At 44.9% G+C, this 25,976-nt stretch overlaps 1 protein-coding gene across 7 annotated transcripts in view; it reads left to right on the forward strand.

Moving 5' to 3' along the window:
• Positions 1–25,976, forward strand: part of plekhm3 (pleckstrin homology domain containing M3) — a 111,153-nt gene that overhangs the window by 45,324 nt on the left and 39,853 nt on the right. For all 7 annotated transcript variants that reach the window (XR_015757621.1, XR_015757620.1, XM_087988871.1 and 4 more), the window contains 2 exons: positions 7,718–7,863; positions 13,343–13,536. Coding sequence is in view for 5 of the 7 variants with exons in the window: in XM_087988871.1 (XP_087844997.1) it covers positions 7,718–7,863; positions 13,343–13,536 (340 nt within the window). In the remaining 2 variants the exon portion in view is untranslated. The remainder of the gene's footprint in view (positions 1–7,717; positions 7,864–13,342; positions 13,537–25,976) is intronic.

A 25,976-nucleotide genomic window follows, 5' to 3' on the forward strand; every position in this document is an offset into this window, starting at 1 on the left:
TTATAGATGGTGGTTGTCATGTGTTTGGAAGGTGATAATTTCTGCAGTGTATCTTGTGGATGGTACATTCTGCTGCTGCTGATGGTGGCGATAGAGGGAGTGGGTGCTTGTGGATGTGATGCCAGTCAGGTGGACTATTTTTGTTGGATGGTGTCAAGCTTCTTGAATGTTGTTGGACCTGAACTGATCCAGGCAAGTGGGGAGTATTCCACAGTACTCGAGAATTATGCCTTGTAGATTTTGCTGCAAGGTTCTTCATTTCTGACCATTACTCTTGTAGCCACAGTATATACATGACTAGTCGAGTTCAGTTTCTGGTCAATGCACTTGTCCCCATGACTTGCCCGGACTTGTCCTCCCTGCCTATCTCCTTTTCCACCTATCCACTCCACCCTCTCCTCCCTGACCTATCACCTTCATCCCCTCCCCCACTCACCTATTGTACTCTATGCTACTTTCTCCCCACCCCCACTCTCCTCTATCTTATTTCTCCACGCTTCAGGCTCTCTGCCTTTATTCCTGATGAAGGGCTTTTGCCCGAAACGTTGATTTTACTGCTCCTAGATGCTGCCAGAACTGCTGTGCTCTTCCAGCGTCACTAATCCAGAATTTAATCCATATAAGACCATAAGAATCAGCAACAGAATTAGGCCATTTGGCCCCTCGAGCTTAATAGGATTGGATAGGGCCATGGCTAATCCGACATTCCTCATGTCCACTTTCCTGCCCGTTTTCCAGAACCTTTGATTTCCCCCATTGATCAATAATTTATCTATTTCAACTATAAGTATGCACAAGGACTGTGCCCCCCCCCCCCCCCCCTTCTGGCAAGGAGTTCTAAAGACACTCAACTCTTTGAGAGAAGAGATTCTTCCTCTCAGTCTTAAATTTGCACTGCTTTATTTTGAGACTATGTCCTCTGGTCCTAGACCCTCCCATAAGGGGAAACATCCTCTCGGCATTTACCCTTTAAAGCCGATTGAGAATCGTATATGTTTCGATGAGATCACCTCTCATTCTTCTAAACTCCAGTGAACAGAGTCAGAACCTCTTTGGCCTTTGCTCATAAGACCATCCCTCCATACTGTGGATCATACCCATGAGCCTTATCTGAATTGCATAATATCTGTCCTATTTGTTACCTTCTCAAAGAACTCTAGTAAATTTGTCAGACATAATCTCCCCTTCATCAAGCCATACTGATATAGTTTGATCATATTCTGTTGCTTTGTCATCACATCTCTAACCATAGACTCTAACATTTTCCCAGTAATCGATGGCAAGTGAACTGGTCAATAGCTACTTGTTTTAGATGTAGGTTTGCTCGCTGAGCTGGAAGGTTCATTTTCAGACATTTTGTCACCATACCCGGTAACATCTTCATTGAGCCTCCAGAGGAAGCACTGGTGGTAGAGCCTGCTTTCTATTTGTGTTTGGGTTTCCTTGGGTTGGCGATGTTATTTCCTGTGGGGACATCATTTACTTTGGTGATGTCCTTTCCGTTCTTTTTCTCGGGGGTGGTAAATCGGATCCAAGTCAATGTATTTGTTGATAGAGTTCTGGTTGGAATGCCATGCTTCTCGGAATTCTCGTGCATGTCTCTGTTTGGCTTATCCTAGGATGGATCTATTGTCCCAGTCTCAGTAGTGCCTTTCCTACTTGTTTATTTTTTGTCTCCTTCCTTTTTTAAATCCAAGAGTTTTACAATGGCAATTTCCCAAACTGCTTGAACTTTTCCAGAGTCTAAGTATCCTTGGAAGATTACTACCAGTGCATCCACTATCTCTTTAGCTGCCTCCTATACTATTCTGCATCCCAGCAGGTGCAGGGTACTTCGAGGTCTCTCGCCCCCGTTAGTTTCTCAAGCACTTTTTTTCTTGTGATTGTAATTGTATTTATTTCCTCCTCTTTATGTCCCTTGATTATTTGGTAATTTTGGATTGCTATTAATGTCTTCTACTGTGTAAACTGATGTATTATTTACTCAACTCCCCTGCCATTTTCTTATTACCCATTACAATTTCCATAGCCTCACTCTCTAACGGGTCTCTTTATGCCTTCTCTGCTCCTTTTCATATGTTTAAAGACACTGTTGCTGTCAGTCTTTTTGTTACTTGCAAGTATGCCCTCAAAACTTATTTTTTCTCTCCTTTTTATTTGGTCTTCTTTTGGATTTTAAAACTTTCCCAATCCTCTGCTTACCACTAATCTTTGCCACGTATGTTTTTCTTTTCAATTTGATGCTGTCCTTAACTTCACTGATTAGTGATGGTTGGCACTTGTCCCCACTAAAATATGTTTGCTGTGAATCTTGAACTATTTTCTTAAACATTGATGGCTATTTCTCAATCATCTTTGCTGCTAAACTCCTTTCCTAGTCCACTCCAGCCAGCTCTGCCCCACATTCTTTGTGATTGCATTTATTTAAGCTTAGCACCAGTTGTTTCTGACCCACGTTCTCTTTCCAATCCTCCCACTTCCTCCAAACCAAAGGAGTAGCCATGGGCACCCGCGTGGGCCCCAGCTAAGCCTGCCTCTTTGTAGGATATGTGGAACAGTCCATCTTCCGCAGCTACACTGGCACCACCCCCCACCTTTTCCTCCGCTACATCGATGACTGTATCGGCGCTGCCTCGTGCTCCCACGAGGAGGTTGAACAGTTCATCTACTTTACCAACACCTTCCACCCCGACCTCAAATTCACCTGGACCGTCTCAGACTCCTCCCTCCCCTTCCTAGACCTTTCCATTTCTATCTCGGGTGACCGAATTGACACGGACACCTACTATAAACCGACCGACTCCCACAGCTACCTAGACTACACCTCCTCCCACCCTGCCCCCTGTAAAAACGCCATCCCATTCTCCCAATTCCTTCGTCTCCGCCGCATCTGCTCCCAGGAGGACCAGTTCCAAAACCGTACAACCGAGATGCGCGCCTCCTTCAAGGACCGCAATTTCCCGCCAGACGTAGTCGACGATGCCCTCCACCGCATTTCTTCCACTTCCCGCTCCTCCGCCCTTGAGCCCCGCCCCTCCAACCGCCACCAGGACAGAACCCCACTGGTCCTCACCTACCACCCCACCAACCTCCATGTACAACGTATCATCCGCCGTCATTTCCGCCACCTCCAAACGGACCCCACCACCAGTGATATATTTCCCTCCCCTCCCCTATCAGCGTTCCGAAAAGACCATTCCCTCCGTGACTCCCTCGTCAGGTCCACTCCCCCCACCAACCCAACCTCCACTCCCGGCACCTTCCCCTGCAACCGCAAGAAATGCAAAACTTGCGCCCACACCTCCCCCATTACTTCCCTCCAAGGCCCCAAGGGACACTTCCATATCCGCCACAAATTCACCTGCACCTCCACACACACCATCTATTGCATCCGCTGCACCCGATGTGGCCTCCTCTATATTGGGGAGACAGGCCGCCTACTTGCGGAACGTTTCAGAGAACACCTCTGGGACACCCGGACCAACCACCCCGTAGCCCTACACTTTAACTCCCCCTCCCACTCCACCAAGGACATGCAGGTCCTTGGACTCCTCCATCACCAGACCATAGCAACACGACGGTTGGAGGAAGAGCGCCTCATCTTCTGCCTGGGAACCCTCCAACCACAAGGGATGAACTCAGATTTCTCCAGTTTCCTCATTTCCCCTCCCCCCACCTTGTCTCAGTCAAATCCCTCGAACTCAGCACCGCCTTCCTAACCTGCAATCATCTTCCTGACCTCTCCGCCCCCACCCCACTCCGGCCTATCACTCTCACCTTGACCTCCCTCCACCGATCGCATTTCCAAAGCCCCTCCCTCAAGTCCCTCCTCCCTACCTTTTATCTTAGCCTGCTGGACACACTTTCCTCATTCCTGAAGAAGGGCTTATGCCCGAAACGTCGATTCTCCTGTTCCTTGGATGCTGCCTGACCTGTTGCGCTTTTCCAGCAACACATTTTCAGCTCTGATCTCCAGCATCTGCAGCCCTCACTTTCTCATCACTACCATTGCCAGAATGTTAACAGGACCAAGAGTCTTTGAAGTATCCAGTGTCTCCAACCATTTCTTGATATCATGTGAAGTGTATCAGTTTGTGTATATATAGACTGGCTTTTTAGCAGTTGATAATGGCTTGCTAGGCTATTTCAGATGGCAGTTAAGAGTCAACCACATTATGGTGGATCTAAAATAACATGTAAAAGTGAAGTTGCTGTGAGATATTGTGTTACAGATAATCTTTATTAACTCACATACCAGTTTGCTATTTTCACTGTATTTCCACACCTTATCAGTCCTTGCTTACAAGCAATGTTTACCTCTGAATAAGTGTAGCATGCAGAACAATACCATCCCTATCAGGTCTCCACAAAACATTATAATATTAACCAGCCCTTACCAACCATTTCCTGGACCTGAATAGATTTCCCAATTAGTAAGTACCTGTTAAGTACCTTTTAACTGGGCCATTATCCCTGGAAGAAACTAACTGACAAAACATCACTTCCATGAAATTGCATGAATGCATGAAACACCTGCCGGCAAATATTAAATAAATCTCTCAGCCCAGCTCCAGTAACTAGTTTAATATTCTTTATTCTTATTAAGTATAGGTATGGTTTCTAGTTTACTTAGAGCATATAGGCCTAGTATTTTTACTAATATTTACTAACTTTAAAAGACAAAAAGGACTAACACTTCTTAATTATGCAGGCAGACTGGATAGACACTCTTAATCCCATCAGAAGTAGCAGGCAGCATTTAGCACGTTTTAACCCATCTCTGTCTCCCAGGGCAGAAGCCCTTCAAACCTTTGTGTAGTATAGATAAAAAAATGTAACACCATAGTAGTGGAATTTTAATATATGTAAGAACAGTGTATAAAGGGGCTCAAACTTGTGCTGGGATTGCTGAATAAAGAGGCTATTTTTGCCACTCACCGATTTTGGTCATTATTTGAACGTGATCCTGAAGCACCCCCGTGTCTCCACCCAGTTAGTCATAGAGATGTACAGCATGGAAACAGACCCTTCGGTCCAACCCGTCCATGCCGGCCAGATATCCCAACCCAATCTAGTCCCACCTGCCAGCACCCGGCACATATCTCTCCAAACCCTTCCTACTTCTTGATATCATGTGAAGCAAATCAGTTTGGCTATAGACTGGCATTTTAGCAGTTGTTGCAACTTAATGGCTTGCTAGGCTATTTCAGATGGCAATAAAGAGTCAACCACATTATGATGGATCTAGAATGACATGTAAAAGTGAAGTTTCCATAGACCCATCAGACCATAGAGCTGCTGGCTGTCTCATTGCTGTGTGTCAACAATCACCATGTAAGCCAGACCAGGTAAGGGTGGCAGTTTTCCTTCCCTACAGGGCAATAATGAAGCAGATGAACTTTAATGGCAATCAGCAATGTTTTAATGGCCACCATTAAACTTTTAATTTCAGATTTTATTGAATTCAAGTTTTATCATTTGCTGTGGTGGGATTTAAACCCACGTCCCAGAACATTACCTTGGTCTGTGAATTGCTAGTCCAGCGATAATAATCCTCTCCTGACCGTTGCTGCACAATCTGTTACAAAGACAAATGCTCACTTGTGGACAGAGTTTGTGGTACAAGATCCTGATATTACTTCATGTAGTCACTGTACTGGAGAGAAGAGCGAGCAAGCTAGGTGTGGCCTGTTGTTGCTTCTATTTCGACTGAGGGTTCAAAGCTTTGTGTTTTTGGGACAGGGACACTTAAGAGTGGTGTGTGCACTTGACTGGTTTTTTTTTGGAATATCTCTTTGCAAATGCTGCCTTCCACAAAGTTGTCTTCAAAGTGCTTCTGTGGAGTTCTGCTCTTGTTCAATTAATTGTACATCCATCCCGTATGAATCCAGCTCGGAGCATTTGGTGGCACAGTTACTGAAATGGGAATGATGCAGTTATTAGCATGGCCTTGTTGAGGGGGGTGAGCTGTTAGTTGGTGCAGTGTTACATATTATGGCAATCGTGGAGATATTCGGTGACACATTAGCCTTTCACCTCCAGGACCTGTGTTGAAATCTATTGTGGACATGTGTAATAACTTCATAGGGGCAGTATAAATCCTGTTTCCAATAGATATAAAGGCCATTCCCAATTTGGAACGAGTTGGCAAAGATGTACAAAGCTATCACTGGTGCAGGAACCTGAAAAAGCAGGGTGCATGACTGGATCACTGTAGAGTGAACTGTAAATAAAACCAAACTGACATATTTTCCTATGGATGCATAACAATTGCTCTTTTTTTTGTTAAAGGAAAATTGTATACGGTAGTAAATTAGAAAACCTGTAGTTTCTACATCCAATTCATCACTTTCTCTGAACAGTTAGCAGCTTCAACATTTGATACATGTAGTTCTTCCACAGCACAATAGTTGTGTTATTGTGAAACACTGTGTTAGAGAAAAATCACACTTTAGGAACAGTGCTTAAAGTGTTGGCGATGTAATTGTGTTGCAGCCAATACGCGTTCTAAAAGTTCACTCTTTAGAAACAGTGTCCCCAGTTCGTCAATCACGTTATGGCAAATTCGCTTCAATGAAATGTGTGTTATAGCAGAAATATCTTGACACCCATGGCTCAACAGAGTGACATTCTCACAGCTGAGTCTGAAGGTTGTGAATTCAAAGCTCACCTCCAGAGATTTACGCTTAAAATCTATGCTAACTCCCCTTTGCAATGCTGAGATGGTCACACTGCCATTCATACCAAGTTTTAGATAAGACATGAAACTCGACTCCTGTTAACCACCTTGGGTAGATGTAAAGTGTTCCATTTTAAATAAAGGCTGTTGTCCACAGTATCTTGGTTGATCAGCAACCAATATCACTGAAAAATATAATCTGGTCATTATGTTGCTGTTTGTGAGATTTGTCAGTGCACGTTGTCTTCTGTGTTTCATAGAGATGTACAGCATGGAAATAGACCCTTCTGTCCAATCCGTCCATGCCGCCCAGATATCCCAACCCAATCTAGTCCCACCTGCCAGCACCCGGCCCATATCCCTCCAAACCCTTCCTATTCAAATACTCATCCAAATACTAGCCTCCACCGCTTCCTCTGGCAGCTCATTCCATACATGTCCCACCCTCTGTGTGAAAGAGATGCCCCTTGGGTCCCTTTTATATCTTTCCCCTCTCACCCTAAACTTATGCCCTCTAGTTCTGGACTCCCTGACCGCAGGGAAAAGACTTTGTCTATTTATCCTATCCATGCCCCTCATGATTTTGTAAACCTCTATAAGGTCACCCCTCAGCCACTGACTCTCCAGGGAAAACAGCCCCAGCCTGTTCAGCCTCTCCCTATAGCTCAAATCCTCCAACCCTGGCAACATCCTTGTAAATTTTTTCTGAACCCTTTCAAGTTTCACAACATCTTTCTGATAGGAAGGAGATCAGAATTGCATGCAATATTCCAACAGTGGCCTAACCAATGTCCTGTACAGCCACAACATGACCTCCCAACTCCTGTACTCAATACTCTGACCGATAAAGGAAAGCATACCCAAAGCCGCCTTCACTATCCTATCTACCTGCCACTCCACTTTCAAGGAGCTATGACCCTGCACTCTGAGGTTTCTTTGTTCAGCAACACTCCCTAGGACCCTACCATTAAGTGTATAAATCCCTTCCTTTCATTATGGCAACTTGCATTGCAAGAATTCTCTTTTTGTTTTCAATAGGATGTCAGAGACCGGTGGGACTGTCCTATGGGAACGCAAAGGTATGTGCCTACAGTGGTTGGTACTATTGCCACACCTGTCATGTCGATGATGTGTTCCTGATCCCTGCTCGACTGGTTCACAACTGGGACACCGCAAAGCACAAGGTGCGTTGCTCCTTCTTGAGCTGCAACAACAACTCACATTTATATAGCACCTTTTTAATGTAAGGACTCCACAAGATATTTCCTCTGGGTTGAAACTTTATTGCTGGAACAGCACAGCAGGTCAGGCAGCATCCAGGGAACAGGAGATTCGACGTTTCGGGCACAGGCCCTTCTTCACGAATATTTCCTCTGGGCTACATCGGGAGATATGGCAAGTGAACAAAAGCTTGGAAGTGTGTGGAGGAGAATCTGAAAGGTGGAGAGGCAGAAAGAGAGATTTAAGTAGGCAATCACACAACGTAGTACCAAGGCACATGAAGCACAACCAGCAATGATGGAGTGGTAGCAATGCGAGGATATATGAGAGACCCATAGTGGAGGAGCGTAGACCGTTCAATGGTTTATTTTCTGTATGGCTGAAAATTTAAAAATCAAATCTGTGCTGATTTGGGCCCTAGTGCAGATCACTGAGAATATTGGCAATGGCTGCATGGAATCAGGACAGGCAGTACCAAATTTCATAGCAGCTTTATTAATTCTCGAGGTGCTATTTTTTTTCAATTTTTTTTTTGCTATACATTTCCTAATTCTCTCATCAGCTTCTCGTGATTTCTCTTTCATCTCTTTTGTGGAATCTGGGTATATAGGAAAGGTCAGCATTTGTGGCCCAACCCTAATTGCCCTTGAACTGCGTGTTCACAGAAACATAGAATATTCGAGCAGATATGTTGGCCATTCAATATGGTCATGGCTGGCCATCTAACTCTGTATCTGTTCCTGCTTTTCCCCCATACCCTTTGATCTCTTTAGTCCTAAGAGCTATATCTACTTCTTTCTTGAAAGTCTATGCTGTTTTGGACTCAACAGTTTCCTGTGGCAAAGAATTCCACAGGCTCCCCACTCCATTGGCGAAGAAATTCCTCCTTGACTCATCTCTGGTTATTGAACCTGGAACATCTCTAGTTTAGTCTGTCTGATTTATCTCCAACTCTTCTTAAACATGCCAAGCTATCAGGAGAGTTGTACAAAATAAAAGCAAATTACTGCAGATGCTCGAATCTGAAACCAAAATAGAAAATGCTGGAAAATCTCAGCAGGTCTGGCAGCATCTGTAAGGAGAGAAAAGAGCTGACATTTCGAGTCTAACTGACCCTTTGTCAAAGCTGAGTTGTACAGTTTCTTTTGAGAGAACATTGTATGAGCCATTGTACTAGGATGATAATCATGACTTGACATCAGCATTTTGAATTCATTTGGTATTGTAGTTCTGTGCTGTATCCTCTGAGAATATGAATTGGAATATTTAGTCCCAACAAGGCCAATTTTGACGGTATTAGGCAAGAACTTTCGAAAGCTGATTGGAGGCAGATGTTTGCAGGTAAAGCAACGGCTGGAAAATGGGAAGCCTTCGGAAATGAGATAACAAGAATCCAGGGAAAGTATATTCCTGTCAGGGTGAAAGGGAAGGCTGGTAGCTATAGGGAATGCTGGATGACTAAAGAAATTGAGTGTTTGGTTAAGAAAAAGAAGGAAGCATATGTCAGGTATAGACAGGATAGATCGAGTGAATCCTTAGAAGAATATAAAGGAAGTAGGGGTATACTTAAGAGGGAAATCAGGAGGGCAAAAAGGGGACATGAGATAGCGTTGGCAAATAGAATTAAGGAGAATCCAAAGGGTTTTTCCAAATATATTAAGGACAAAAGGGTAACTAGGGAGAGAATAGGGCCCCTCAAAGATCAGCAAGGCGGCCTTTGTGTGGAGCCACAGAAAATGGGGGAGATACTAAATGAATATTTTGCATCAGTATTTACTGTGGAAAACGATGTGGAATATATAGACTGTAGGGAAATAGATGGTGACATCTTGCATAATATCCTGATTACAAAGAAGGAAGTGCTGGATGTCTTGAAACGGTTAAAGGTGGATAAATTCCCAAGACCTGATCAGGTGTACCTGAGAACTCTGTGGGAAGCTAGAGAAGTGATTGCTGGGCCTCTTGCTGAGATAGTTGTATCATCGATAGTCACAGGTGAGGTGCCGGAAGACTGGAGGTTGGCAAACGTGGTGCCACTGTTTAAGAAGGGCGGTAAAGACAAGCCAGGGAACTATAGACCGGTGGGCAAGTTGTTGGAGGGAATCCTGAGGGACAGGATGTACATGTATTTGGAAAGGCAAGGACTGATTCGGGATAGTCAGCATGGCTTTGTGCGTGGGAAATCATGTCTCACAAATTTGATCGAGTTTTTTGAAGAAGTAACAAAGAAGATTGATGAGGGCAGAGCAGTTGATGTGATCTATATAGACTTCAGTAAGGTGTTCGACAAGGTTCCCCCTGAGACTGACTAGCAAGGTTAGATCTCATGGAATACATGGAGAACTAGCCATTTGGATACAGAACTGGCTCAAATGTAGAATAGAGGGTAGTGTGGAGGGTTGGTTTTCAGACTGGAGGCTTGTGACCAGTGGAGTGCCACAAGGATCGATGCTGGGTCCTCTACTTTTTGTCATTTACATAAATGATTTGGATGCGAGCTTAAGAGGTACAGTTAGTAAGTTTGTGGATGACACCAAAATTGGAGGTGTAGTGGACAGCGAAGAGGATTACCTCAGATTACAACAGGATCTGGACCAGATGGGCCAATGGGCTGAGAAGTGGCAGATGGAATTTAATTCAGATAAATGCGAGGTGCTGCATTTTGGGAAAGCAAAACTTAGCAGGACTTATACACTTAATGGTAAGGTCTTAGGAAGTGTTGCTGAACAAAGAGACCTTGGAGTGCAAGTTCATAGCTCCTTGAAAGTGGATAGGACAGTAAAGAATGTGTTTGGTATGCTTTCCTTTATTGGTCAGAGTATTGAGTACAGGAGTTGGGAGGTCATGTTGCAGCTGTACAGGACATTGGTTAGGCCACTGTTGGAATATTGCGTGCAATTCTGGTCTCCTTCCTATCAGAAAGATGTTGTGAAACTTGAAAGGGTTCAGAAAAGATTTACAAGAATGTTACCAGGGTTGGAGGATTTGAGCTATAGGGAAAGGCTGAACAGGCTGGGGCTATTTTCCCTGGAGCGTCGGAGGCTGAGGGGTGACCTTATAGAGGTTTTCAAAATCATGAGGGGCATGGATAGGATAAATAGGCAAAGTTTTTTTTTCCCTGGAGTCGGGGAGTCCAGAACCAGAGGGCATAGGTTTAGGGTGAGAAGGAAAAAATATATAAGAGACCTAAGGGGCAACTTTTTCACGCAGAGGGTGGTACGTGTATGGAATGAGCTGCCAGAGGATGTGGTGGAGGGGAGGCTAGTACAATCGCAACATTTCAGAGGCATTTGGATGGGTATATGAATAGGAAGGGTTTGGTGGGATATGTGCCGGGTGCTGGCAGGTGGAACTAGATTGGGTTGGAATATTTGGTCGGCTTGGACAGGTTGGACCGAAGTGTCTGTTTCCATGCTGTACATCTCTATGACAGTCCTTCCATTCCTTTTAATTGTAATTAAAAAAAAATTTCCTCATGGACATTGGGTGTTGCCAATATTCATGGCCAATATTTGTTGCCCATCCTTAAACACCCTTGAAGTGAGTGGCATGTTGGACCACTTGAGAGGATAATTAAGAGTCAACCACATGGTTGGAAGTCTGGAGTCATATGTAAGTCATAGCAGATAAGGTTGGCAGATTTCCTTCCCTGGGGGCAATTGGGTTTGCACAACAATCAATCATCATTGTCAAAGTTACCATTACTGAAGGAGAAAGTGAGGACTGCAGATGTTGGAGATCAGAGTTGAGAGTGTGGTGCTGGAAAAGCACAGCAGGTCAGGCAGCATCCGAGAAGCAGGAGAGTTGAAGTTTCTGGCGTAAGCCCTTCCTGATGAAGGGCTTGTGCCCGAAACATCGATTCTTCTGCTCCTCGGATGCTGCCTTACCATTGGTGAAACTAGTTTTCAGTTCCATATTTTCGTGACTGAATTTAAATGTTGCCACTTGCTATGGTAGGATTAGAACCCATGTCCCCAGAGTATTAGTTTGTGCCTCTGGATTACTAGATTTTTCTTCTTCTTCATTCACAGGTTGTGGGTGTTGCCTGCTAGGCCAGCATTTGCTGCCCATTCCTAATTGCTACCACTTTGAACCATTGCACTTACAACTGAGTGATTTGCTAGGTAATTTCAGAGGACATTTAAGAGTCAGTTAATTTGCTGAGAGTCTAGACCAGACCAGGTGAGGAAAGTAGTGAAACAGATGGGTTTTACAGCAATCAACGATGGTTTCATGGCCACCATTATTAATCTAGTTTTATAATTCAACATTTATGAATTGAATTCAAATTTCACTTTCTGCTATTAGCCCGGGTGTCTGTATGACTAATCCAGTGACCGTACCTCTACCCCACTGGTTTTACAGATATTTCATTTGATGTGAAATAATGAGAATGCAAAGCTAAGACTCCGGACTTCTGTGCTGTGCAGCTATCCAGGAGAATTGGGTTTCAAAATAAGAAAGAGAAAAGGTGCTTTTAGATAGCAGCAGCTTTTACAACCTCAACATCCCAAACTGCTTTCCAGCCATTTGGGTACTTTCTGAAGTCTGGCCGCTATTGGAACCTTGGAAGGTCCCACAGCAGCAGTGACTAATTTTCTTGAACATTTCTGATTGAGGGATTAGCATGACCAGGGCATCAGGCAATTTGTTTCTGCCTCACAAGTTTTCACATACTGCATTGTAATAATGACCAGATATTCTTTTTCATTAATCATTTTGGTTCAGGGTGACATTTTAGCCAGGACATTATGCAGAGTTCCCCTCATCCTCTTCAAGAGAATGCTTTGGAATCTTTCAAATCAACCCAGGAGGGACAAGTGGCTGAAGTTTAAGGTCCCATCTGAAAAGTGACACTTCATCAGAGTCATACTCCCTCAGCACTGCACTGTCCACCTAAAATATGTTCCTACCTTCCAAGTGGGACTTCAAGCCAAGACCTCCTATTTAGAGGCCAGAGTGCTATGCACGGAGTCTGTTGATTACAATAGAAGTTGTTTTATTTTGACTGAAACCTTCTACAATTACTGTCTCACAATTTTAAGAAAAAAAATCATTGTCAAAATGTGGGTGTTGGTGGTTGGACTGGTAGGTATTTATTGCCTATTCCTAGTCACTTTGAGAATTTGAAGCACTTTGATGTAACTGTATGTGGTTTGCATAGGTGCTGGAAAAGAGAATTTAAAAAGTCAACTATGTTAGTGTGACCTGGAGTGTCTCAAAGGCCTGGATGGTTTAAGGACAGTGGGTTTCATACCCCACTGGACATGCATCAAGCAGTGGACTTATACAACAATCAGATTTTATAAACCGAATTCCAGTTCTTCAACTATGATTCAAACTTCCGTTAGTTGGATTAATAGTAAAGTAACCTAAACACTTACCCGATCATATTCTTTCTGCCACTAATCATCTGTTTTCAAACTTCCTCTTTCTCTGTAGGTTTCAAAACAAGCAAAAGAATTCCTGGAGTACATATCCGAAGAGCCACTCATTGATATCCGGCAGGATAATCCACATCTGTACGAGCACGTGGAAGCATTGGCCACTGTCCTCCGCTTACGGCAACAGCTCAAATCGCTGAGAGCATACCTGTTCAGCTGCAGAGCCTCTGTGGCAGAAGATTTGCGCAGAAGGTATGCTTCTCAAACATATTCCCAGTTTTGACATGAAACTGCTATATAATAACTTCCTATTTCATTCAGTGGATGTGGGCATCACTGGTAAGGCCAACATGTATTGGCCAGTTTCCCTGAGAAGGTTATGGCGTGCCACGTTCTTGACCTGTTCCAGTCCATGTGGTGAAGGTACTCCTGCAATGCTATCAGCATTTTAACTCCGCAATGAACAAGCAGTGGCATGTTTCCAAATTGGGGTTGAAGTAACTCCACAGTTACCAAGTCCCCCTTTATTTACATGGGGAGAGTCCTTGACACTGATCCAGCTCCCTCAGAGCCAGCTCTGAGTGAATAGAACCTCTGACACTCCTGTTTATATCTGTCAGCCAGGGGTCCCTGTTTGGGACTATTAATCTGATTGAGCTGGGCAGGGACCATCCTAGGAGCAGGAGAGTCCACGTTCAAGCATAAGCCCTTCATCAGGAGTGAGGTTTGTAGTCCAAGGGAGCTGAGAGATAAGGGGGGGGGGGGGGCTGTGGGGAAGGTGGCTGGGAATGTGATAGGTAGGTGAAGGTGGGGGTAAAGGCGATAGGTTGGAGTGAAGGGTGGAGCGGATCAGTGGATGGAAGGTGGACAGGTAGGACAGTTCAAGAGGGCAGTGCTAAGTTGGAGGGTTGGATCTGGGAATAAGATGGGGGAAGGGGAAATGAGGAAACTGGTGAAATCCACATTGATCCTGTGTGGTTGGAGAGTCCCAAGGCGGAAGATGAGACATTTTTCCTCTTGGCGTCGGGTGACTAGAATCTGGTGGTGGAGGAGGCCCAGGGCCTACATGTCATTGGTGGAGTGGGAGGGAAACTAGTGTTCAACCACAGGGCGGTGAAGTTTTTTAGTGAATGTGTCCCAGAGATGTTCTCTGAAACGTTCCACAAGTTGGCGTCCTGTCTCCCCAATGTAGAAGAGATCACATCGGGAGCAGCGGACACAGTAAATGACGTGGAAGTACAGGTAAATCTCTGTCGGATGTGGAAGGATCCTTTTGGGGCCTTGGATGGAGGTGGGGGGGGGGAGGTGTGGGTGTAGGTTTTACACCTCTTGTGGTGGCAGAGGAAGGTGCCTGGAGTGGAGGGTGGGTTGGTGGTGGGGGGGGCGGCGGCGTTCTGTTCTTGTTGCGATTGCAGGGGTAGCATTCAAGGGAGGAGGTGCAGGAAGTGGAGGGGATACGCTGGAGGGCATAGTCAACCATGTGGGAGGGGAAATTGCTATCTTTGAAGAAGGAAGCCATCTGGGATGTTCTGTGGTGGAAGTTTCTTGGTAATCCAAGATGGAGGATGGGAAAAATTTCTGGCTGTAACAGGCTGCTCCTTTTTTTGAGGTATTTTAGGTGTTGGAGGTGATTTCCTTAAATTCCAGGAGCACCAATTACTGTTTTATATGCTGTTGCATTGTTTTTGAACTTTTGGAGAAAAAAAGTCAAAATAATGGCAGTTTTGAAAGGCAGAGGGACAGACAAAGACAGCACATGTTCAGGTCAGTGCAGGGGAGGGGGAGAGAGAGAGAGAAAGAAACCCACATTGCTAACTGACATAGCAGTGAACCTGTGCAGTTACTGCCTTTGCTGTTGAATTCATGTATCACCAGACATTGGAGTGCGTCTAGGAAAATTAAGTGACATTCACAACTGATCTTGGAGGAGCCTGTTTGGGAGAGGTCACAACACAGAAACAGATAAGTGAATAGTTTTAAGTGTGGCCTTGCTGTAAATCTACAATAATGAGTAGAGTGGGGTCTTTCTTGATTACGTTTTATTGAGATATGTCTCTTGATTAAACGTAAAGCCACAAGTATTAAATTAGCCTGAAGCAGTGTTTTGTAGAGCACTAAGAAGGTGCTACTTTCTGGGTCTGCAGTTTGGAAGAAGCGAAAATGTAGAGTGATATGCTCTTGTTGGATGTGGGAGTTTAGGGAGAGTTTACGTGTTACTGAGGATTATATCTGCAATAAATGCCATTGGTTGCGATTCCTAATCAGATTGAATGGATCAGTTGGAGAGACAGTTCAAGGCAATGAGGAATTTACAAGAGCAAGGGGATGGATGGATGGCAGTTATTGGAAGGGAGAAAAGTCGCAGATGCAGTCACATAGATGGGTTAACTCCTGGTAAGGTAAGAGAGATAGGCAGGTAATGTAGGAATCTTCTGTGGCTATCCTATTTAAAACAAGTATGCAGTTTTGGAAAATGAAGGGGGTGATGGATTTTCAGAGGAATGTAGCACGAGCAGCCAAGTTTCTGGTATCGAGACTGACTCTAATGCAACGAGGGATACGTTGGGTTCCAAGAGATCGATTGTGTTAGGGGACTCTCTAGTCCGAGGTACAGACAGACCTTTCTGTGGCCAGCAGCGAAAAAGCAGAATGGTGTGTTGCTTCCCTGGTGCCAGGATCAAGGATGCCTCAGAGAGGGTGCAGAATGTTCTCACGGGGGAGAGGGACCAGCAGGAGGTCATTGTCCACATTGGAACCAACGACATAGGAAGGGAAAAGGATGAGATTCTGAAAGGAGAATATAAAGAGTTAGGCAGGAATTTAAAAAGGAAGTCCTCGAAAGCAGTAATATCCAGATTACTCTCCGGTGCTACGAGCTAGTGAGGGTAGGAGTAGGAGGATAGAGAAGATGAATGCATGGCTGAGGAGCTGGTGTAAGGGAGAAGGATTCACATTTTTAGATCATTGGAATCTCTTCTGGAGTAGAAGTGACCTGTACAAGAAGGACAGATTGCACCTAAATTGGAAGGGGACTAATATACTAGCAGGGAGATTTGCTAGATTTGATCAGGAGGACTTAAATTAGTAAGGTGGGGGGGGGTGGAACCCAGAGAGATAGTGAGGAAAGAGATCAATTTGAGACAGGTACAGTTGAGAACAGAAGTGAGTCAAACAGTCAGGGCAGGCAGGGACAAAGCAGAGAACAAGGTAGGACTAATAAATTAAACTGCATTTATGTCAATGTAAGGGGCCTAACAGGGAAGGCAGATGAACTCAGGGCATGGTTAGGAACATGGGACTGGGATGTCAGCAATTAGAGCACCATGGCTCAGGGATGGGCAGGACTGCAGCTTAATATTCCAGGATACAAATGCTATAGGAAGGACAGAAAGGGAGGCAAGAGCAGAGGGGGAGTGGCGTTTTTGATAAGGGATTGCATTGCAGCTGTACTTGGGGAGGATATTCTTGGAAATATATCCAGGGAAGTTATTTGGGTGGAACTGAGAAATAAGAAATGTATGATCACCTTATTGGGATTGTATTATAGACCCCCCCTAATAGTCAGAGGGAAATTGAGAAACAAATGTGTAAGGAGATCTCCGCTATCTATAAGAATAATAGGGTGGTTATGGTAAGGGATTTTAACTTTCCAAACATAGATTGGGACTCAAGATTAGAGTGGTGCTAGCAATGCACAGCAGGTCAGGCAGCATCCGAGGACCAGGAAAATTCCTGCTGTGCTTTTCCAGCATCAGCAGTACCCACTTCTGCACAGACTGGGACTCCCACAGTGTTAAGTGTATAAAAGAACATTTTCTGATTCAGTTTGTGAACATACCTACTAGAGAAGGTGCAAAACTTGACCTAGTCTTGGGAAATAAGGCAGGGCAGGTGACTGAGGTGTCAGTGAGGGAGCACTTTGGGGCCAGTGACCATAATTCTATTAGATTTAAGATAGTGATGGAAAAGGATAAACCAGATCTAAAAGTTGAAGTTCTAAATTAGACAAGACGATATTAGGCAAGAACTTTCAAAACTGAAAATATGTTGCTGGAAAAGCACAGCAGGTCAGGCAGCATCCAGGGAACAGGAGAGTCGACGTTTCGGGCATAAGCCCTTCTTCAGGAGGTGAGGTGCGGGAAGACTTGGAGGTTGGCTAACGTGGTGCCACTATTTAAGAAAGGGAACTATAGACTGATGAGCCTGACGTCAGTGGTGGGTAAGTTGTTGGTGTGAATCCTGAGGGACAAGATGTACATGTATTTGGACTGATTAGGGATAGTCAACATGGCTTTGTGTGTGGGAAATCATGTCTCACAAACTTGATTGAGTTTTTTTGAAGAAGTAACAAAGAAGATTGATGCGGGCAGAGCAGTAGATATCATCTATGTGGACTTCAATAAGGCGTTCGACAAGGTTCCCGAGACTGATTAGCAAGGTTAGATCTCATGGAATACAGGGAGAAGTAGCCATTTGGGTACAGAACTGGCTCGAAGGTAGAAAACAAAGGGCGGTGATGGAGGGTTGTTTTTCAGACTGGAGGCCTGTGACTAGTGGAGTGCCACAAGGATCGGTGCTGGGTCCTCTACTTTTTGTCATTTACATAAATGATTTGGATGCGAGCATAAGAGGTACAGTTAGTAAGTTTGCGGATGACACCAAAATTGGAGGTGTAGTGGACAGTGAAGAGGGTTACCTCCGATTACAACAGGATCTGGACCAGATGGGCCAATGGGCTGAGAAGTGGCAGATGGAGTTTAATTCAGTTAAATGAAAGGTGCTGCATTTTGGGAAAGCAAATCTTAGCAGGACTTATACACTTAATGATAAGGTCCTAGGGAATGTTGCTGAACAAAGAGACCTTGGAGTGCAGGTTCATAGCTCCTTGAAAGTGGATAGGATAGTAAAGAATGTGTTTGGTATGCTTTCCTTTATTGGTCAGAGTATTGAGTACAGGAGTTGGGAGGTCATGTTGCGGCTGTACAGGACATTGGTTAGGTCACTGTTGGAATATTGTGTGCAATTCTGGTCGCCTTCCTATCGGAAAGATGTTGTGAAACTTGAAAGGGTTCAGAAAAGATTTATAAGGATGTTACCAGGGTTGGAGGATCTGAGCTACAGGGAGAGGCTAAACAGGCTGGGGCTGTTTTCCCTGGAGTGTCGGAGGCTGAGGGGTGACATAGAGGTTTACAAAATTATGAGGGGCATGGTTAGGATAAACAGGCAAAGTCTTTTCCCTGGAGTCGGGGAGTCCAGAACTAGAGGGCATAGGTTTAGGGTGAGAGGGGAAAGATATAAAAGAGACCTAAGGGGCAACCTTTTCATGCAGAGGGTGGTACCTGTGTGGAATCAGCTGCCAGAGGAAGTGGTGGAGGCTGGTACAATTGCAACATTTAAGAGGCATTTGGATGGGATCTGAATAGGAAGGGTTTGGAGGGATATGTACATCTCTATAACTCTAATTTCTTGTTTGGGGTCATAGTGTACCAACACCTCAGAGGATGATAGCTGTTTTTTCACTTCCCTGAAGTCTATGGCTTGGCTCCATGATCTTTTCCAAGGCTGGCCCTTATTTTTAAGAGTTGATGCACAGGTGCCAGGATATGTATGAAATTTCTGTCATGGTTCACCTAGCCCAAGGAAAGACCTAAGCTCTGGTACTAACATCGTTGTCAGAGCACCTTTGATTTCCCTCACTTTATCTTCCAGTGCACGAAACCTGGTCTAGTCCACTCTAGCCTAAATAGATCATTGGCAGCACTTGGAACAGACATCTATCCCTTCTAAGGTATGCGACTGTCTGGGAGAAAAGTCTAAGGACCATATTCAAATTCTCTACATGCTCCTTATTGGTCTCCCCCAAATTAGTACATCATCCAGATAAATGGCAACCTGAGATAGACCTTGTAAAATGTTCTCTATTGTCCGCTGAAAAATTGCACAGACTGACGATACCCCTAATGGCGATCTCATATATTGGCACAAACCCTAATGGGTATTAATTATACCTCTGGGAATCCTCATCTATCTGCAATTGCCATATGCATGGGTCATGTTCAGCTTTGTGAAGGACAGACCCCACCCCGCCCCCCAAATCCTCGATGTGAGGGACTGGGTATTTATCCAGCTGTGAAAAGCAGTTTACAGTTTGTTTCAAATCCCCACAAAGGCTTCACATTCAGTACAACTGGTGCTGCCCATACACAAACTGGACAGGGTCTGATCATTCTGCTTCCCTGCCTCCTGATTTCTGCCTCTGGTTTTGTCCATAAAGTAAATGGCACTGGGCGGGCCTTGCAGAATCATGGAATTGCTTCCTGCCAATATGCAAGGTGGCCTTGGCTCCTCTGATAGTCCTGAGACCTTCCTGAAAAACCTCCGGGATTTAATTAGGATTTCGGTCAGGCAACCATTTTCTAATCTAAACGTTGAACCAATCTACGTGAATCTTTCTCAACCAGTTTTGCCCCATAAAGCTGGGCCCAAGCCTTTTATTGCAATCAGTGGTAACCAGCTGCTTCTCCTATGAGACTGGAACCAAAGTTGTACCCTTAAGGGTTCCCCAGTGTAGATTCTCAGTCTGTCTGAGGTCTTGTGCAAACTTGAAAGGTTAGAGTCCAGAGTGAATTTTGTTAAAGACAGGTTCTTCAATCGCTGAAACAGCTGCATTTTTTTCTCTCCTATTTATTTTTAAAAGTTTTTTTTAATTACCCGCACTACTGCCTATCAGCGGTAGTGCTTATATTTTCCCCAGCACCCATGATGTGCATGTGCAGATGTGAGACGCTGAGAGACAACAGGGGTACAACTCTTTATTCATTTTCCACCACCAGGAAGAAAGGAAACATCCGAGTGGCCAGTGACAAGCAGTGCCCTTCAAAGGGCAATGCTGCATTATCAAAAAAAGAGAAGGGGAGGGTAGGGATTAAATCAAAATAGAGTTGGGGGGGGGGGGGGAATAAAACATTCCACTCCCTGCAGTGCCCACCTCTCCCTGAAAACCTCAAGGGTGTTGGTACTCACTGTGTGCTCCTTCTCCAGGGATACCCGGGCACAGACATAACCACAGAAAAGGGGCAGGCAATCGGCCCTAACAACCCCCTCCACAGCCCGCTGCCGCAACCTGTTTATGGCCAGTTTGGCCAGGTCCAGGAGCAGACCCACGAGGAGGTCCTCAGACCTACCCTTCCCACCCTCTGCACCAGCTGTCCAAAGATCAGGAACGTGGGGACTGAAGTGCAACCAAAAGCAGAGATGAATGTTGTTAAGAAAATCAAAAAAGAGTGCAAACGCCCACACCCAATATATACATGGCCCACGGACTTCACAGCATCACAGAACAAGCAGTTGGGCTGGGAGTCTGTGAACCACTGCAATCTGCGGTTGCAGGGGACTGCTGCATGAAACGCCCTCCATCCCAGATGAAACAGGTGTTTTGGTATTGACCTCCATTAGAACCAGGTGACCATTTAACCAGATGTTTATTGTGATCGGTTCTGATTGAATGTTGCTAAGCAATTTAATTGTTCCAAACCAGATGGAGGTGGGTTTTCTAGGGTGTGCATTCTCCTGAATACCTGTGTATGAGCTATTTTACTCAATTTAGGTCTAATGGGACTCTTGTTACGCTCTTAAGCGCGCATACTGGCAGAAACTGCAATGGCCTACTGGCCTGGATCCTGAAGAACATTTTAACTGTTTGGCTGAGGTTTGGCTTTGTTTTTGGGTTTTGCTGTGGGCTGAGTCCCTCTGCTCAGGATATATCCTGAGTGAGGCTCTGCAATTGCCTTCATTTAAATTATGTTCCCTTAGTTCTGTAGGACTGGCGAGGGTATTCATTTCCATCAGAATACCCTGTAACTCATATACTCCACTTGCTGCATTTTCCATTGATAAAGCCAGTTATGGTGCCTGTTTGAAATCTAGTTGGGCCTCAACTAGTTGGCACTTTTGTATGGTTACATGATTAATTCCACAGACCAGTCTCCCAGCGTCTCACTTGGGGTTAAACCAAAGTCATATGCCTCTGCCAGTGATCTTAACCTTATCAAAAATCCCAATATGATTCACCACGTTCACAAACTGTCGAGTAAAACAGCATCTTAGAGTTAGAGCAGGCTCGGAGCTTTAATGTTCCTCAGCTAAATCCATCAAAGGTTTTAGTGTGTGGTGTCTCTGGGAAAGTTAGTCTTCTAATAACCAAAAAAGCTGCAGGTCCACACGCTGTCAGGAGAATTACTCATTACTTTTTGTCTGACCCAATGTCATTTGCCTAGAAAAAAATAACACGTTAATTCCCACATACTGGGCCCAGTCTTTGATGGCTGGATAAAATGATTATCCAAGCAAGATGGGCGGGCATTATTTCGTTCAGATCATCGATTATTCAGTTAATCAATTAAATGCATTTCCTCTGGGGCCCGGAGTTTTTAAAGTCTGCTTCCCGTTTTAGGAGATGCAGAAGCGCACAGTGCACAAGCCCCCACCCCAGCCAACTCCACCTCCTACACCCCCTCCCCCTGCCCCGTCCAACACCACTCCCCCAAAACCACCCCAGTCCAACATCGCCACCCCATCTAAAAACGCCCCCACACACCCACCCCATCCCTGTCTCTGTCCAGCACTGCCGCCCTCACCCTGTCCAGCACTGCCCCCGCCCCCCCATCTGAGGCAGCCAGACTGGACACCACGAGGTGGCACAGTGGTTAGCACTGCTGCCTTACAGCACCAGAGACCCGGGTTCAATTCCCGCCTCTGGCGACTGACTGTGTGGAGTTTGCACATTCTCCCTGTGTCTGCGTGGGTTTCCTCCGGGTGCTCTGGTTTCCTCCCACAGTCCAAAAATTTGCAGGTTAGGTGAATTGGCCATGCTAAATTGCCCGTAGTGTTAGGTGAAGGGATAACTGTAGGGAATGGGTCTGGGTGAGTTGCCCTTCGGAGGGTCGGTGTGGACTTGTTGGGCTGACGGGCCTGTTTCCACACTGTAAGTTACCTAAACAAGACTGGTAGTGTCTTTGTGGGGTATGTGTCCAAATAGAGCATGTGTACGCACACGCACACCCAATATTATCTGGGGAAGGGGGTCGGGGGGATTCGGGTATACCCTTCCGTAGAACCGCAGTGCAAGTGTGGTGAGAGAGGGTGGGAGGTCAGTTATTTGGAGACGGTGCCTGTTTAATCACTGTAAACAAAAGACTTTTGGAAACATGTCTTTAATGTTTTTATTGGGACCTCAAGATCTCCTTCGGATAATCGAGGTTCCTCTGTTCTAGAAATCCTTACACCTATTCAAAGACAATTGTTGCGAGTGACTCTGTTCAGGGGTGTGTTTTTCTCTCTACACGTGTAAACTGAAATATCTCCACCAAGTCACATTTGTATTAGCCGTGTATAATACGTGACACTGACCCAGCTAGCGTGTAGACAGAATCCCTGCCGTTCCTCTTTCTTTTTCTTTATCATTTTTTTGTGCAGGTGTCAGACGCAGTAAAAAACGTGTGTAAATCTTTATTTATATTCCACCACCAGGAAGAGAGTAAACATCCGAGTAGCCAGTGACAAGCAGTGCCCTTCTCCGAGGGCAATGCTGCGTGATCAAGCAGTGAAGGGATTAGATTAAAGTAGAGTTGGAGGAGGAAATAAAACACTCCACTCCCTGCGGTGCCCACCTCTCCCTGAAAATCTCGAGTGTGTTGGTGGACACCATGTGCTCCTTCTCCAGGGGCAACCACTCCTTGTTTTTTTTTTAAAAAGTGGAGAGTCCTTCGCTCTCAGATCCAGTTCCCTCAGAGTCAACAGGATATTTAACACCCAGTTCTCTTTTTTTCCTTTAAGAAAAGCCAGAAAACAATCACAATAAACAACAAAGAAAACCAACAATTCAGAATAAACCTCTCCTCCATAGGAAGACATCAACAACAGTAAATAAGCTACACTGACTGTATGTCTCCTCCTCAGGACAAAAAGTGGAGAGTCTTTCACTCTCACTGATCCAGCTCTGTCAGAGCCAGCTATCAGAGGGAACACAGCCTCTCGCACTTTTTTTTCTCTCTTTTGTTTCCTTTTTCTCAGTGAATAGAACCCTTGATCCTCCTGTTTCTTTTTTGTGTGTGCGCAGGTGTCAGACACAGTGAAAAGGAAGTGTGTAAATCTTTATTTATATTCCACCACCAGGAAGAGAGGAAACACCTGAGTGGCCAGTGACAAGCAGTGCCCTTCTCAGAGGGCAAAGCTGCGTGATCAAGCAGTGAAGGGGAGGACAGGGATGAAATCAAAATAGAGTTGGAGGGGGAAATAATGCACTCCACTCCCTACGGTGCCCACCTCTCCCTGAACAACGCTAGAGTGTTGGTAGACACCGTGTGCTCCTTCTCCAGGGACAACCACTCCTGTTTATATCGGTCAGCCAGGGTACCCTGATTGGATCAAGTTGACACCCCCAGTCAGGGAACTCTCATTCTGAAATCCACTTCGCTCACCTTGTTCCAATCATGACAGTCATAATGTCTTTTCTCAGCAATACTTAATTATAAAATGTAGTTATATGTATATAGAGTCATAGAAATGTACAGTACGGAAGCAGACCCTTCGGTCCAACCCGTCCATGCCGACCAGATATCCCAACCCAATCTAGTCCCACCTGCCAGCACCCGGCCCATATCCCGCCAAATCCTTCCTATTCATATACCCATCAGATGCCTCTTAAATGTTGCAATTGTACCAGCTTCCACCACTTCCTCTGGCAGCTCATTCCATACATGTACCACCCTGTATGAAAACGTTGCTCCTTAGGTCTCTCTTATATCTTTCCTCCCCTCACCCTAAACCTATGCCCTCCAGTTCTGGACTCTACCCCCTCCCCCCCAGGGAAAAAACTTTGTCCCTCATGATTTTGTAAACCTATATAAGGTCACCCCTCAGCCTCCGACGCTCCAGGGAAAACAGCCCTAGCCTATTCAACCCCTCCCTATAGCTCAAATCCTCCAACCCTGGCAACATCCTTGTAAATCCTTTCTGAACCCTTTCAAGTTTCACAACATCTTTCTGATAGGAAGGAGACCAGAATTGCACGCAATATTCCAACAGTGGCCTAACCAATGTCCTGTACAGCTGCAACATGACCTCCCAACTCCTTTATTCAATACTCTGACCAGTAAAGGAAAGCATACCAAACACCACCTTCATTATCCTATCTACCTACGACTCCACTTTCAAGGAGCTATGAATCTGCACTTCAATGTCTCTTTGTTCAGCAACACTTCCTAGGACCTAAACATTAAGTGTATAAGTCCTGCTAAGATTTGCTTTCCCAAAACGCAGCAACTCACATTTATCTAAATTAAACTCCATCTGCCACTTCTCAGCCCATGGGCCCATCTCATCAAGGTCCCATTGTACTCTGAAATACCCTTCTTTGCTGTCCACTACATCTCCAATTTTAGTATCATCTGCAAACTTAATAACTTTACCACTTATGCTCACATCCAAATCATTTAGATAATGACGAAAAGTAGTGGACCCAGCACCAATCCTTGTGGCACGCCACTGGTCACAGGCTTCCAATCTGCAAAACAACCCTCCACCACCACACTCTTTCTACCTTTGAGCTAGTTCTGCATCCAAATGGCTAGTTCTCCCTGTAGTCCATGGGATCTAACCTTGCTAACCAGTCTCCCATGGGGAACCTTGTTGAACGCCTTACTGAAGTCCATATAGATCACATCTACCGCTCTGCTCTCCTCAATCCTCTTTGTTGTTGCTTCAAAAAATGCAATCAAGTTAGTGAGACATGATTTCCCACGCACAAAGCCATGTTGACTATCCCTAATCAATCCTTGCCTTTCCAAATACATGTACATCCTGTCCTTCAGGATTCCCTCCAACAACTTGCCCACCACTGACATCAGGCTCACTGGTGTATAGTTCCCTGGCTTGTCCTTACCACCCTTCTTAAACAGTGGCACCACGTTTGCCAACCTAGAGTCTTCCGCCATCTCACCTGTGACTATCGGTCATACAAATATCTCAGCAAGAGGCCCAGCAATCACTTGTCTAGCTTCCCACAGAATTCCAGGGTATTTATCCACTTTTATGTGTTTCATGACATCCAGCACTTCCTCCTCTGTAATATGGACGTTTTTCAAGATGTCACCATCTATTTCCCTACATTCTATTTCTTCCATATTTTTATAAATATTTTATTTAATCTACCTTTCGATATGTTTCTCTCTGCGTGTAAGAATTGAAGGTGTGGCATACACAGTGACTCCTTTGAAGTATTTCTAACTTCCTTTTCATCAACATTTGTTGTATCTTTTATGTTCCACTTAGTGCCTCCGAAGGAGAGACAGAGATTGAAAGAAGGAATTGTAGTGTAGGGCCTAGGAAGCTGAGAGCCATGTTGTTGAGTTCAGGGATTGATGCAAAACTAAAATTGGAGAAATACAGGTGTCTCAGAGGTTTGTAGAGTTGAAGCAGGTTAGGGGGACAGTGAGGAGCAAGAATGTGGACGGGATTCAGTACAAGAATAGATTTTTAAAAATTGACAGTTGCTGGGCGAGAAACCAATGTCAGTCAGCTAAGCACAGGGATAATATGGAAACTAGACTTAGCATTAGTTAGAAAACAGCAATGTGTGTTTTTGATAAGCTGGACTATACTAAAGATAGAATGATGTAGGTTGGTCAGGAGCG

This window comes from Chiloscyllium plagiosum, unplaced genomic scaffold, assembly GCF_037043375.1.
Source record: "Chiloscyllium plagiosum isolate Xiang-an unplaced genomic scaffold, Cpla_swu_hap1 HiC_scaffold_7, whole genome shotgun sequence".
Lineage (NCBI taxonomy): Eukaryota > Metazoa > Chordata > Chondrichthyes > Orectolobiformes > Hemiscylliidae > Chiloscyllium > Chiloscyllium plagiosum.